The sequence below is a fragment of the Chamaea fasciata genome, unplaced genomic scaffold (genome assembly GCF_029207755.1).
Source record: "Chamaea fasciata isolate MVZ Bird 193981 ecotype frontalis unplaced genomic scaffold, bChaFas1.0.hap1 SCAF_18, whole genome shotgun sequence".
Classification (NCBI taxonomy): domain Eukaryota; kingdom Metazoa; phylum Chordata; class Aves; order Passeriformes; family Sylviidae; genus Chamaea; species Chamaea fasciata.
The window spans coordinates 5,331,447-5,346,409 of NW_027094103.1; the positions used below are offsets into that span (position 1 = coordinate 5,331,447).

The 14,963-nt window shown below is 44.6% G+C and overlaps 1 protein-coding gene across 2 annotated transcripts in view; it reads right to left on the minus strand.

Annotated features, from left to right (window-relative positions):
- Positions 1 to 1,145: 1,145 nt before the first annotated feature.
- The window catches only part of DGCR2 (DiGeorge syndrome critical region gene 2), a 45,122-nt gene continuing 31,304 nt past the window's right edge, over positions 1,146 to 14,963 (minus strand). For both annotated transcript variants that reach the window (XM_066199468.1, XM_066199467.1), the window contains exons 6-10: positions 13,601 to 13,777; positions 12,040 to 12,243; positions 7,571 to 7,723; positions 6,893 to 7,129; positions 1,146 to 6,100 (exon numbers count right to left, since the gene is read on the minus strand). In XM_066199468.1, coding sequence (XP_066055565.1) covers positions 5,859 to 6,100; positions 6,893 to 7,129; positions 7,571 to 7,723; positions 12,040 to 12,243; positions 13,601 to 13,777 — 1,013 coding nt within the window. In that variant the 3' untranslated portion in view covers positions 1,146 to 5,858. The remainder of the gene's footprint in view (positions 6,101 to 6,892; positions 7,130 to 7,570; positions 7,724 to 12,039; positions 12,244 to 13,600; positions 13,778 to 14,963) is intronic.

Here is a 14,963-nt window from a genome sequence, read left to right on the forward strand (position 1 = left end):
CAGCAGGAGCCGGCACAAAGGAGGCACTGTGGCCGGCAGATGCGCTCTGGCCACACGCCGCTGCACAGCCCCTTCATTCATCCCACGCTCCCGCCGCCGCCGGGGTCAGCGACATCTCCCTCCCCACGGCCTGGCACCCCCGGGGGCACTGCCCGCTCTCGGCCCCGACGCGGGTCTGACACGCTGCCCAGCCCTGGCTCTCTCCCAAAGGCTGAGCGCCGCGGACACGCCGTGCTGAGCACAGCTGCTCATCACCCTCTCAGAAGAAAGCGTTTTAAGCTGCTAAGGGCTTACAGGCTGCCCAGCAATGCTGCCCTGCCTCAGCACCCGAGGGTCAACACAGACAGCTGCCTCTGGCCACGTGTGTCCCCCGGTCAGCGTGGGGAGCCCCGAGAGCCGGGGCTGTGCTCCGGACAATCCATGCTGCTCCCTACAGGGACAGGCCTGTGCCCAGGCAAGGGGCAGGAGGCAAGGGCAAGTTGTGATTGCACAGGATCTCTCAGCACCAGCAGAGCCCCACGGGGCCAGACTGGGCCCCTCCAAGAGCTCGGCGACATCCGGCAGAGATGCGTGTCCCCGCAGGAGCAGCAGCGGAGGAAGGGCTGCGCCCCATCGCCCTCAGCTGAGCCAGCATCACGCGGCTGGAGCCGACATGGAGCTCTGGAGCTGTGCTGTTCGCGTCCAGGGAGCGGCTGCGGTGGCAGCTGGCCTGCGCAGGCACAGGGAGCCTCCCCGGCCCTGGACACCGGTCAGCAATGAACGCCCCGCAGCGCCCACCGCAAACACGGCGAGCCCGGCGGCTCCTGCAAAAACGGGGCTGGGAGTCTGCACCAGCCTCTCCATCCTGCAGAACCCCCGGCCCTGGACTCAGCAGCGTCCCAGGGGTTTGGGGACGGCAGCAGGAATATGCTGCACTTCCTCTTCTTGGGTATAAATCCAAGACCTTCCTGAAATTACATTAATACAGGTGAATCCCACTGGAATCTGTACACACAGGAACTTCTTGCAGACTACCTGCTCGAAGTTAAATGCATCTATTGATCTTTTTGCGAGATCACAGCTCAGAAGTGTGATTTAACAAAACCTCCTTCACAACGCTGGGGAACCACATTGACGCAGAAATTAGGAGACATTGGAACACAACATTTGTCTTACAGAACACAATTTATTTGGCATTTGGATGAAATGTTTCTCACAGCATCTTGAAAAAAAAAAAAAGAGATTAGTGCCAACCCCAAAGAAGTTAAAACAAAAACCAGTGTCACAGGGACTCAATTATTATAGTATCAAATTTAAATTCTACATGGTATTTCACAGAATATCAAAATCTTTTATACACTGCCACAGTTAAGTCCAGTCACAAACCAACTACACAGGAGAAGCCTGCAAGTGCAGCGCTGGCTAAAATGATTTTCCCGAGGAAGGTAAAAAGCAGTGTCTCGTTCTCTCGCAGCCTCCCAGGCGCCCTCAGCCCAACACACAGGGACGGCACAGCCCAGCCACCTCTGCTGGCATCGACCCTCACCCACTCAACACTCGAGGGGCACAGACTAGAAAATTAAAGCTATGTGGTACCGTAGCAGGCAGGCAATGCTGACTGTTGTTAGGGGGAAGCGCATCTTCATCACTGAAAGCCTCTATTCCAAGGAAACACCGATTTCGCTTGGGACTGGGGAACATGAGAAGCAAACATGAACTTTGATTCACCTCCTCAACACTCAACTACTCTAATTTTACGGTCCAGCTCCCAACTTGCAAGGGAAATTAAAAAGAAATTTCTGCATATTACATGTTCCTTAGCTAGAGAGAAAAAAGACATTTCAGCAACTGAAAAAAGGAGATGTACATTATGGATTGTACGAGGCAACATTAAAACATCAGTGTTTTGCCACTGAGAAGTCACATCTGAAAGATAAAAACATCTTTAAGTATCAGGTTCAAATTTAATTAACATGAGATGGGAAAAGACTGGTAATAATTACTGGTCACAAAAAACATTTTCTTCCCAAGTACTGAAACAGGCCAACACCCCCATGGCACCTGTGGAGGCAGAGCACCCACCAACTGTAAGATTCAGCCTTCAGAAAAAAACGTCCACCTACTTCATTTTTCATCTAGATCAGTGTCCTGCTGTGCATGGCTAAAGGAACGGTCAGAGGCTCAAACTAAACAGGACTGAACATTACACAGACAAGCTCCTGGCACACCGGGATGACGGTGCTGATCTGCACAATAGAACCCACCGCCCCTGTAACATTTTAACTCTCAACTCACCCAGTACAGAGCCAGAGGCTGCTGTGAGACCGTGGATGGGCATCACTGACAAACCAGAGTGTCTGGGGCTGCTCTGGGAGCAGCAGAGACCTCAAAATGGCACCACAGCACGGGAAGCTGAGGAGCAGCTTGGTCCGAGGCCATAGTGGGACAAGACCAGCCCAGCACAGAACCAAGTGCTGGGACCTGACAACAACTGTGGTCAAAGGCATCCCGAGAAAAACACACCCTGGGCTCCCACAGGCTGCTGGAAACCATGTGGCAATGCCATCTCCCTGCTGGGGCTGCAGGGACATTTAGGATGCACCAGTTGTTAAAAAAAGACATCCAGAGATATGAATGGCAGTGGGGGAAAAAATCAATGCAGAAAGTAACTGCAAAGATCTCATCGATCTAATGGCAATCAAACCACAGAGGTTTTCCCTGGGCAAGAACCAACCCTCTGTCATCGGCACTCGGAACAAACTGCCCACCAGTCACCTTGCCAAGGGCAAGGAAGGTTTGCTGAGGAGTCCACTGTTGTCAAGAAAACTCTTCCCCAGTTGATCCAGCAGTCTGAGTAGTTGGGACATTTCCTGCTACATAGGCTCTTACTCCAAGAGAAAGTACTCAGTGTGAAAAAGCTACATTAAAAGGGAAAAAAGACAATTTTATTGCCAAATTAGAAGCTCACTGAGAGGTAAATGAGCTGTATTTAGTGAGCTGCTCCATTCAAGGCAGAATTTCCCTTGTTTACAGTTAAGATGAAGAAGGATAGGGGAAAACAGAAAATAGCAGTTTCCTGCCAATACACAAGTGAGAAAGGCTCAGAAGCAATGGGGAAAATATCACACTGAGGCTTCTACAAAGAAGCCTCCATTTGGAATAGCTACAACCAGGAGCCACAATGAAGTTGCCAGTTGTAACAGAGCTTATTTGCAAATAAAATTCACCACAGAACCAAAAGTAAAATACAAAAATATTGAACAGATTCCCGCAGTGTTAGGAGAAGTGTGAGGTAAGGTATCTGTTCACCTCAGCCACAAAATACAGCTTCAGAGACTGAACCAAGCCAAAAGGCCTTTTGTTATTGCGCTAGGATACTACAAAGAACAAATATTCCATCTGGCTTCAAAAGAAATTGGAAATTTTCTATTTTGCACTGCTAACAAAGTATTTTTCAGGAACAGATTGTAGTAGCATAGACTTTGCATCCTACTTAAGTGTACACTATCACAGCCTGTCCTACAAGAGAGTGTAGCCAGCTCGAGAGAAGTATTAACCCTAGAGCCTAAATTCTATCTCAGTGCTTAGCTTCACCTAGCTGGACGCAGCACAAAGGTTACTGTCTACAGTATGTATAGAGAGATATATATATATGTGTGTATATATATATCACCACCCAGAAACACACGCACGCACACACGCATTCGTACCTATAAAACTAAAGAAAAATCAGTACATACAATGTATAAAACGTATGGATGTGCTCAAAAACGCACAAAACCCGCTTTATTTTCATACTTCAGAAATGCTCAATTATTTGTATGCATGGTTCTGACTACTGCTATCCATTCACTTCATTAGACCAGGACTTGGAACTCGGAGGAGGACTCGGTCAGAGATCGCACAGGGTGGAGAACCGCTCCTCTCGTTTCGTACCGCTGCTGCTGGAGCCAGGCAGGGCAGAGAGCAGGATGGGGCGGTGGAACGGCTCCAGGTGGAGAGGCTTCCCACCAACCAGTGCTTCCTCCCACTCGTGTGCCAGCAGCGCTCCCCAGAACTGTGATTCACGCTCTCCGATGGAGTCAGGGCTGTTTGCAAGTGTCTCCAAGTCGAGACACCAGACACGACCTCAATAACCAAACTCACGGTTTTCTGTGCAAAACGAGTTGAATTGTCAAGACCAATCCCCAAGTACAGTATAAGCCTATAGGCGAGACAGGGAATAGAAAGTAGCAGCATATTCCATGGGGAAAGAGTCAGCTGCACTGGGAAACCACAACAGTAGGTTAGGATTTGTCATACAAGTACGATTTCTCATCATTACTAGAAAAATAGATCACATACACACCCCCATGCAGTGTTTTCTTCCTGTCCCTCTAGGTTTTTACCCTTCATAAGGTAACAGGAGACCACTCACAAGAGGCATTCTTTACAAATTCCTTAAAATTCATCTCATCTGCTGACTGTTACAGTAAGTCAAGGAGAAGCAGAGGCAATGGGAGGATGGGAGAAAAGGGTAAATTATTTGTACACTGAAATCCAAACAAATTTAAAATTGCCTGTAAAGGTTATTTTGTACTCATTATCAAAACCAACAGTGCTTGACTTTGGGTTTCGTGAGGGATTGAATGAATCTTTGCCATCTGTAAATTAACTTAGCTTAAAGAGTTCAATACAAGGGGGAAATTTAAGATGACATATCAGACTGAAGCAAACTGCTTTATTGATTTAAGTACACTAACCTCATTATAACCCCTCGTGGGACCTGCATAAATGGTTCGGGGGGCACAAGGGAAATCTCTAGAACAGGGTTGGCTGTTTATGGGACTGAGATAAGGAACAGGTGTCCAATTAGAATTAAACATCACCTATAGTACATGTTGATAACCATTTTTAAGTGGTATTTGTAGAACTGTAAAAAGTGAAATGAAGAGGAGGGAACGCACATGCTAAGTATAGCATGCAATAAGAAAAGCAAGAACAGTGGTCTTTTATCCAGGCCAGTTTTGTGCAACCGTGCACCGTAAAGAAGTTAAACTAGAAAGAAAATACCTCAATCTTTCTTATGGGATTAGAACAAACAGAGGCTTCATACAGTGAACTCAGGCTGCATTAAAGTTAATTGCTCCCCATCTCTTCCCTAAAATACTTCCTAACACATGTGAGGGTTCTACCAAAGGGACATCACACAAACAGACCCAGTTTTCTTCATGGGCCAGAAGCTTACCCAACAGTATGAGGTTTTGCAGCTACCGACAACAAACAATTGTAATTGCAAATCCCAGTTTTCTCAGTACCCACTTGTCACATATTGCGTAGACCATTCCTCTTCCAGTTCCTCTGGTGTTCTGATCAAGGCAGATCAAAACCCCAAGTGTTTTACACAGTGTAACTCTTGATGACATGTGTCCCACTCCATAAAACAGGCCCCCAGCCCCCTCCCCTGCAGCTCCATCTTCTCTGCTTGAACAGTGATTGCCCCCACCCTTCTTTTCCATTGTCTTTTTCCTGGGTCCAGTGGTATCCAGCCAAATCCAAGCAGCTTTTTCTCTGATGTAGGTTTTGACTCCTCTCAGGTTAAGAAAAAAAACCAACCCAAACTACCCACACTTCTCACCTCCTCAGAAGTCAAAGGAATTCTCTGCTCTCCTTTCCATAGCCAATGGAAAAAAAGAGCAGTTGTACAATCCATATTTACAGGACAAACTGATTAGTGAATGAATAACGACAGCCAAAAAACGAGAGGCACAATCCTAACCTAGAACATAAAAGCAGTGTTTGAAAAACAAAGTGGAGATTCCTTCTGAAGTTCAAGCCACGGATTAGTGTTTGTGCAAACAGTTGCTAGAACTCTGAGCGGTGCTGGGCGTTTCACTCCTTTATACAATGGTGTTGAGGGAACAGTGGCTGTGGCGGCTGCCTGTCAAAGTTTCTGCTGGGGTGTTTTCATTTATGGGTGTGTCAGGAGGGACAAGAAAGGTGCTGCTGTCAGCAGAGTCTTCCAGCTCCACTGGAGAAGGACCAACTGAGGGAGGAAGACATCCCTCTGTAAGCTGTGGGGATACATCACAGTTTCCTAGTGATGGAGGACTGCTTTGCACAGCCTGAGAAAGAACTCCATCTGCAAAGGACAAAAAAACAAGCAGAATCAGAACGTGAAGTTTATCATTTCATGTTCCCAAACAGGTTTATGACCTGTATTTCTGGAAGCTCTGAGTTTTTCCTGGTTTTGCGCTACTGCACAACAAGATGAGACTGCAGAAGAGGAAAATTGTGTAACAAAAATAAAACTTTGACATATAAATAAGATGCTTGCACTAATCAGGCTCACTTATCTTGTGAAATGTGCTGCCATAAAATCCCAAATTGGAATGATTTCTACAGTATGCGAATATCACAGCTGCAAAACTGAAGAGCACTGGGTGAATCATTAGAAAGTGGTATTTTTGGTCAATTTTTGGGGGGTGTGGGTGGGGGAAGCAGGGAGGAGAGAAGAGGCTGGATACATTTTATCCAAAATCTCTTGCACTTGACATTTGTTCTACTTCTTAATACCAAACTCTATCAACCTATCTTCAAAAGACCAAAAATGGTATCAGCATGGTAGAAAAAAGGTAACCAGCTAATCCATCCAAGGTAAGGCTCAAAAATAGGTAAGATTTAAGAAGTAAACTGCTTACAGATTGGATTCCACTGCTAATTTAGGTGATTCAAAGAACCTTCGAAAAAAACGAAGCTTAATGACACATTTTAACAAAAGACTTTTCCATCACAGAAATTGGAGATTTTTTTGTAAACTGTCTTTTCCCATCACAATTGCTACAACACATGATTATAGGTTACAAAAAAAAAAACAACCATCCTCTAGCCAAAATGAAAACGTGGGAGAAAACAGAAATTATTGCCTGCGTACCTGGAGTGGAACAAAGGATGCTGTCTGGATTGACAGAAGCCTCATAAGGAGGAGGTGGGTCATCAGGATGTTGAATATCTGGGTATTTGTAAGCAGTATAGGGTGGAGGGGGATCGTGAAAATGAAATGCTCCACCTTCCCCATCGTCTGAAAGATGCAGTGGAGTAAGGCCAGTTCCAAAACCATCGGGACCGTAATCAAAACCAGGCATCCTGCGGCCCAAGTTGAAATGGTGCACTGTTTCAAGAGAAGGAAAAGGAGTGAGTGACTTTATCTCGTGCTGTCATCTTCAATTGATGTCAGATCTCAACACTTTTTTCCACTTTTCACACCCCAGGAACTCATGTCTTCTGAAGACCTAGAAAAGTCTACATAACCCATACAAGTCAACTTGCTGCAATTACACAATACCCAGGCCCACCTGCTCCAAGTCTGTTTGTCCTGCATCACATCTAAATTTGACTCTAACCTCATCAAACTACCGACTATTGTTCACACAGAAGATATTTCAGACTTGGACCACATACAAACAAAAAAATGTTCCCAGTATCCACTACAAAAGTTCAAGTTTGAAGAGCCCACCAAGACACAGGCACAGCCAAGCAAGACGATGCCATTTCTCCCCTTTACACACACCAGTGTGTCAATAATAAGCACAAGGTGAGAGCTGACACTCACAATTTGCTCCAATCAAGGACTCTATGCGCTCTCTCCGCCTCTGGCGCAGCCGGTGGACCATGAAGAGCAGCAGAGAGAGGATGAGGAAGGAGGAGATGCAGCTCACGATCAGGCGCATTCCACTGGCCATCGAGTCAAACAGGCTGTTGCCATCTGTTACATAAAACATAGAAAAACAGCCTGCTATTTTTGTCCAAGATTCATTTTTCTTGATGTTCTTCTGTCAGTAACGGAGACATAAATGTAGAGTGGAGATTCATTAGCCTGGTTTAACACTTCTCCATATTTCAAATATATAAGAAAATCATGAATCATCAGGTGATTTATCTTTTTACTGCAAGAAGATCTGAAAGTTTCTAAGAATATCTTCCTCAGGAAAAGGGGCAAAACGTTGAAGGCTTCTGGCCTCCGAAAACTGGGAAAAAGAAAGGTTAATGGCATCTTGCACATCCACTTGTTTCCCTTGCATGGCTGATGATATTATATTAAAGAGGAAAAGGCTTGAGAACTGCCGTATTTATATACACTACATAACATCCTAACCCTTCCATTTCCACTAAAAAAACCTCTGAACATTGTCACTGTCACCCAGACGTGGCTATCTAAATTCCACATGATACCAGTACGTTGGTTAGCAGCACTAAGTGATAGGAACACGGTAATCATCGCTCAGGAACTGAGGAGATCGAGGTGAATGGGAATTAAACCTTTTCCTAGAGTCATACCAAAAGCAAGTGGCAGAACAAGAAACAGACCCAAGAGCTCAGAAGCTGGAGAGCTCTATCCCATCGCTAACCAGATCCACACAGGGAAGGCTGTTGTGAACAAACTACCACTGTATTCCCAGCACCAGGCACAAGAGGTATTAATTTTTCACAATTCAACTAATCACACTTGGTTATGCCTCACGCACACACAGGTACTCTACACAAAGGAAAGTGACCTGAAGATGATGTACTGTGTTCTTTGCACCAACTGCCCATTAAAGAGTTCTGAATGAGAAATACACCCAGGTTAGGGGTGGGTAAGAAACAGATGAGGTGGCCTCACAACACGGTCACCTGCTGCTGCAGGACACAAGCACCAGCAGGCATGGCCCCTCTTCCCAGTCACTGCGGGGCCACTTCCCAGAGGAACCAGCCAGATCCTGGCCACCTCTCCTTTCCCGCACCCACTCCAGCCACAATAGCTCCCTCCATACTTTTCCTTTCACTAACAGCAACTCAAGTGTTATCAAAGATTTCTTATAAAACAAGGCTAAAAGCCTCACAAAAATTTTTAGTTTGCTACACATGCTAGTAACAGAAGAATCCACCTGATTTCTGTCATTCCAGTCCATGGCTAACCGGCTGGCATTTATTATGCAACGCCTTCTTGGCAACAAGAAATTCATTTAATAGTGCACTAGGCATAAAGCTCGAACATTACACCCTCTCAGATTCGGCTGTGCAGCACAAAAGCCTGAGTGCTGTCAAGCCTTTTAGCAACTATCACTGACAGAGCTTCCACTGATGCAGTCACACACCTCCCAGCCAGCACAGCCTCCTGAACACCACACACCTGCCCCTGCTCCTCCTCCAGCTTGTGGTGATGCCACCATGATCACTGCAGAATAGTCCAGGCTGTCAGTAGCACTGAAGTGCCTTTAGTAAAACATACACAGAGGAGCAGAGGCTCAGAGAAGCTGACTTTAGTTGTGGGATGGATTCTGGTGGTGCATCCCCCCTCTGCAGGCTGCACTGTGATCTGAGAAATGCTCATTAGACCTCAGCCTTGATGAGCTGCACTTGGACTAAGCCCTCCTGAGTTTATCAGAAACACTGTCTGTTCCCAGGAACTAACAGGCGTCTAATGAACACCTGTTTTTTAATGAACAGCCTTGGAAACTTATTTTTCTTGCCTGAATGACAATCCACATGGAGTTTTACTTCTGTTATTGCACCTTCAAAGAAAGTTACTGACTCAAAATTGTAGCCAGGATGGAAAATGACTACAACTAGAGCCCATTCTCTTGTGACCCTATAAACAGGAGTCCAAGTGGGATCCTTTTGATCTCTAAATTCCCAGATAAGGGGCTCATGTGTGTGTCTCGCACATCAACAACCAGGTGGCTGTGCAGCCAACCAAGGACTGTTAGTAATAACAGATGAGAATTGTTGTTAATAACCAAGGACTGTTGGCATTAACATGGCATGAGAAAGAACAAGATTTGTCTAGAGAAGGGGGGCCAGGTGGAGATAGGGCAGCACTTTTCTGTGAGAAAGAACCATACCGCAGTACAGTGCAGGTGCAAGAATGAGTGGCAGGAAGTGGGCATGGACTCCAGGGTGGGATTGAGACCACCAAAGACACCTGAAGCCCACATAAACACAAAGAAATTATTTCAGAAAACTTGTTTTTACCCTCAGTATAGTAGTGCCCTGTAACTGCACCAGTTCAGTCACTAGAAAAGCTTCAGCACATCAGCTCTTTCCAAGTATTCTATTTCTTCTACTACCTTTTCACAGTTGCAGGTCTGTCTAAACAAGAGCCACAACAGAAAAATTATTTTCTACCACAACATGGAGCAGCAATAGACAGACTACCTTGGTTTCAAAATAGTCCTCTGCTATTTATCTCCTGCTAAATGAGAAGCATCTTTTAAGTGAGTATAGCTGTGATTGCTCAGCTTACTCCTACCACTGAAAAATCCCCCTACTACCAAGTCCTTCAGTAATATTTGTTACCACTTGTAATCATTGCTCACCCACTCATGCTGCAAGAGCTGATTACCTGCCAACCCAACAGCAGGATTTATTTCCCCAGGTCTCTCCTTGGGTGATTAATTTACTTACTGTTGATTAGTAAACTGGTTTCTTTCCTTTGCAACAGAGCTTAGGGAAGATACATGAAAGAACTGGACAAAGATAAATACATGCTGATTAAAGAAAGTAATTCATTAATTTTTGTCATCCAGAATAGTCATTTATAACCACCCAGAAGGAAAACTGAAATGTTTAATTTAAATTTTTCAGTGTTTATCACTAGCTGAAGTAACTTCATGATGAAAGAAGTTGGATGACTGCTTGATAATTCCTCTCTAAAAAACTTAAGTTACTAAAAAATCCAGCAGAACTCTTCAAGCAAAAGTATAATGAAACAGTCTCATATAGCCTCAATACAGAAGAAGAGCTTAAGGATGAGAAAGGATGTGGTAAAATACTCTCTTCAAATCAGTTTTCATGAAATAGTTAAGACCCACAGCCATAAGCAAGGATTAAAGAACACGACACGAGGTTATCCCAGGTCATCTTATCCTGTCTGCTGGATGATGCTTTGCTGACACTGTTCCTGAAGATAAAAAAAGTGAAGCCCAAGCCTTAACTCAGCTGATAAGAGTGGGAGGAAGACTTCTGCTTTTCCCCCACTCTTTCACCGACAGACCTGCCACACTAGCTGCAAACATCTGTTAAGCTAAACCCTCAAAACAAATGGGGCACAAGGAGAGCCAGTGTCCTTTAATGATTAATTTCTCTAGTTAGGACCAGTAAGATTGCAAATTTGGAAGCCAATAAGCTCCCCTTTATTTGTAACAGATTGAAATAGAAGCCTCTGATGGGAGGAGCTGACCTTCTATGTTTTCCACTGGAGTTCAGAACAATAGTTTCTTAATGCACTCAGACAAGATTAGGTTCTTTTAAAATACCAAAAAGCCCAGTGTCACAGAATGGCTGAGGTTAAAGGGAACAACCTGAGATCACCCAGTCCAACCTCTGTTCAAGCAGCATCAGCTAGAGCAGGTTGACCAGGACAGAGTCCAATCGGGCACTGCATGATATCCACACGGAAGGCAATTCCACAAACAATCTGCTCCAGTATCTTACCACCCTCACAGTGAACTCCAAGTAAGCTACATGCCCTTTCTGTACAGAAAAATAACAAAATCCCAAAATCCTCCCCAAAATCTGCACCCCAAAACACTGACTGACAAACACTTCAAAGTCAACTTCATTGACTTTATCGATTCAAAACCTGCACCGATACGCCACATCCAATAGCTGAGGTTGCAGGTCCTGATTATTATTGAAACTCTATATAATTTAAAAACTCTGCTTCCCACATGATCCCTGAGTGAAAACTTCCACACACATAAATATGCTCATGACCAGAAAAAGATGCTTAATTGGTGCTCAAGAGAAAAGTGTTTTGTTTTCATGACAACTAAACACGACAAAGGAAATGTACCAGATGCTCTACTAAAAACCCACAGTATTGTCCCTCACCAAACTGAAAATAAACTACTGCTTCTTCTTTCTAAGTAACATTTCCAGCCACGGCCTGAAGTGTTTCCCATGATTTGAGACCTTTCCCCATGGAGTGGTTGTACCCAGCCATGCAGCAGCACTGCAAGGATGTGTCATTTCCAACAAAGATACCCAAGTTGAGCACTCAACTGATTTTTACTGACAAACCTGTAGCAATAGTCTTACCTGGGTCTAAACAGGTAAATTTGCAGCACTCCTTGGGGTCCTTACGATACTGCTGACACCCCTGGGGCCGCTCACACAGAGCAGCCACACACATCTCAGGTTCTCCGTTGTGACACGTGCAGCTCAAACAGGGATCATTCCCTTTGGGAGTGAAATAGTAGCCTTCATCGACAATGTTGTCTTTGATATCAACGCAGGTCTGGCCTAGAACAGTAAGGCACGTCAATATCCATGGAATCTCGCTTAATTTGTTGCATTAAGTGATTTGTATACACGAGCAGACCACCAGTTAAAATCAAGGCTTTCACATTAAAGAACTTTGAAAAGGGATCTCCAGGGAGTGGGAAAGATAATGGATAGTCTCCAGGGACACAGAGATGATTTTCAGCTCATTGACAAGGTGAATTTTAGGTGTTTAAACTGACACACTTCCCAGCATCATCTCCAAGACAGAGGAAACCAAGTGGTCTGAGAAGCTTAACCTTCACTGCCAAAGCCTGCTGCAGCTCCCTTCCTCTTTCCTGAGATTAGGAATAGCTGCAGCTTTTCTAGACCAAATCTGAAGGCCTTTGAACAGGCCAGGACTTTAAAAGAGAGCCAGGAAACAGTACTTCCACTATCCCAGCAGCATCCTGATCCCTGCCCAGCAGGCGAAGTTCAGCTGCCTTTTGCCCACTGACCTGAAGGCAGGTGCCAAAACCAGAGAGAGAGAACAGTGCTAGGACCTGGCAGCTGGAATGGCTGCTCAGGGAGGAGGGCCTGTCCCCTCCACCCTGTGCACAGGACCCTCCTCAGGGAAGGTGAGACTGCAAGAGAGCTGAGGAGGTCTCCAGCTCCATCTCTGATCAAAGCAGGGCCAGCCATGACGTCCCAATGGGTTGCTCAGGGTTTTATCTAATCTGGTCAAAAAAACCTCTCAGGACAGAGGCTGCATAACTGCCCTGGTAGTCAGTTGCACCCTTTATGACCCTCAAGTTAAACAACTTCTCTCCTTGCAAAGAAGCACCATCTAGATCAGGTAATGTTTAAGACTACCTGATAATAGTGCAAATACCTCTGCTGGTATCAAGGCTTTTGGAGTACAGGAATGCAAGATACAGAACAAAGACCATTTTTTTCCCACTTTTAAGTCAGTGTCTCTCCCTTCCAGTTCTAAAAAACTGGCTGGAAAGAATTTAGTAGAATTTGCAATACTCTAAATAAAGCAGAAGGAAGTGTTTCCTCGTTTTAATGTTAAATTAATAACTTAAGAGCAATATTTACTAATAAGGTATTGAAAAAAGAAAAAAACCAAAACAACAAACCCAAAAACTTTTTTGCCCAAGTTTATTTTGGGGCTGATACTGCTGCCTAATGATTTTTTAGTAAAACTCTGTACTGTGTGACAGCTAGACACTATGATGCTCTTATTTATTAAAATCATGCAGAAATACAACTTTGCCCTTTTTTTTCCTAATTCACTGGGCAAAAATTAGAATGGGTAATGAAACAATTTCCAGCTACTTTTTATATGCATATTTAAACACACAACACAGTTAACACTGAACTGAACCCAACTTACTCCTTTTGCAGAGGAATGAAGATTTCTCATAGCAGTTTTCAGCAAACCAGCTGTGTAAACCATGGTGCCGGAGGGTAGGAAAGCGGAAACACTGGAGCTGGGCACAAAGAACGTTTTCCTTTTCAGACATATCCGTACCAAAGGTAGGGACAGGGGGTAAAAACACTTCTGAAGAGCCTGGAAAAAGACACATTGGCATAAGCAGCCTGTGGATATGTAAAGCTTTAGAGAGGCTCCGTAACATCACTCACTTCATGCACACCAACTCCAGTACAAAGAGTCCTCCAGCTTCAGCTCCCATTAGCAGCACTGCTCTGGGGGAAGGCAAACAGCTGGGAGGGAAGGGCTGACTCACACAGAAAAGAGGCTGCTGTTTTCAAAGTACTGGGTAATTCTGTCACTCTGAACCAGGAGAAGTGATACTCCAGCATCTCCACGAGCGCTGCTTCACGGAGCCCCATGGGGTTTCCCTGACAATAGTTATACACCTCGTCAAACCACGCTGAGTTTGGTCACAGCTGCTACCAGTGGAGCAAGAGCCCACACAGCAATCTTGTGCCTGGCACTTCACGCACCCACCACTGCTTCCAAAGATGTGCAGCCCCCGCAGAGCCCTTCCATGTTTGGGGGGGATGCACCAGGGCATCCACAGTTTGGTCCTTTCAACTTATGAAACAGCACCCTGATAGGTTCCAAACAGTAAAAAAGGTGTTGGGGGCATTTTTTGGAGGGCTTATGGACCACATGCCACAACAATAAATCAAAATTTGCAAGCTATGGAACCCTAAATCACTTTTCAAACAGGTATTAGGAATTCAGTCTGCCTCAATACAAGCCTAAGAGAAGTTTCTCACAAACTACTGAACGTTACTGTGTACTTTATTTCGTTGAGGCATCTCTTTTTTAAATATAAAGCTTGAAAACAGAAGATTATATGGTATTGAGACGGTTTAAATTCATAAAATGCATCAAATTAAATAAAGTTGATAAATGATAAAGTCACGACGATGTTTTTGTAATTCATGCCTCCCTGTTGTGACCACTCTGTCAGCAGATGGCAGTGCAGTCAGCTTTCCAAAGAGCTAAGAAAGGTCCTTTTAAGGAGAATCTTTGTATTCAAGTGTCAAAGGAAGTATTTTTCAAGACCCAACTGTTTGAAAATACTGATCATAATTATGTGTCTGTACCTAAAGGAAAGATTTCCTTCCAGATTTTCCGTGGACACTGAAAACTATGCATGAGAAAAAAAACTATTCAGATCAGTTTTTGAATGCTACACTGGAATTCACAGTGCTGATGCTTAAAAAACAACACCTTTGTTATAAATTTTCCATTACCTAAACCAGTACAGGAATTAGATATG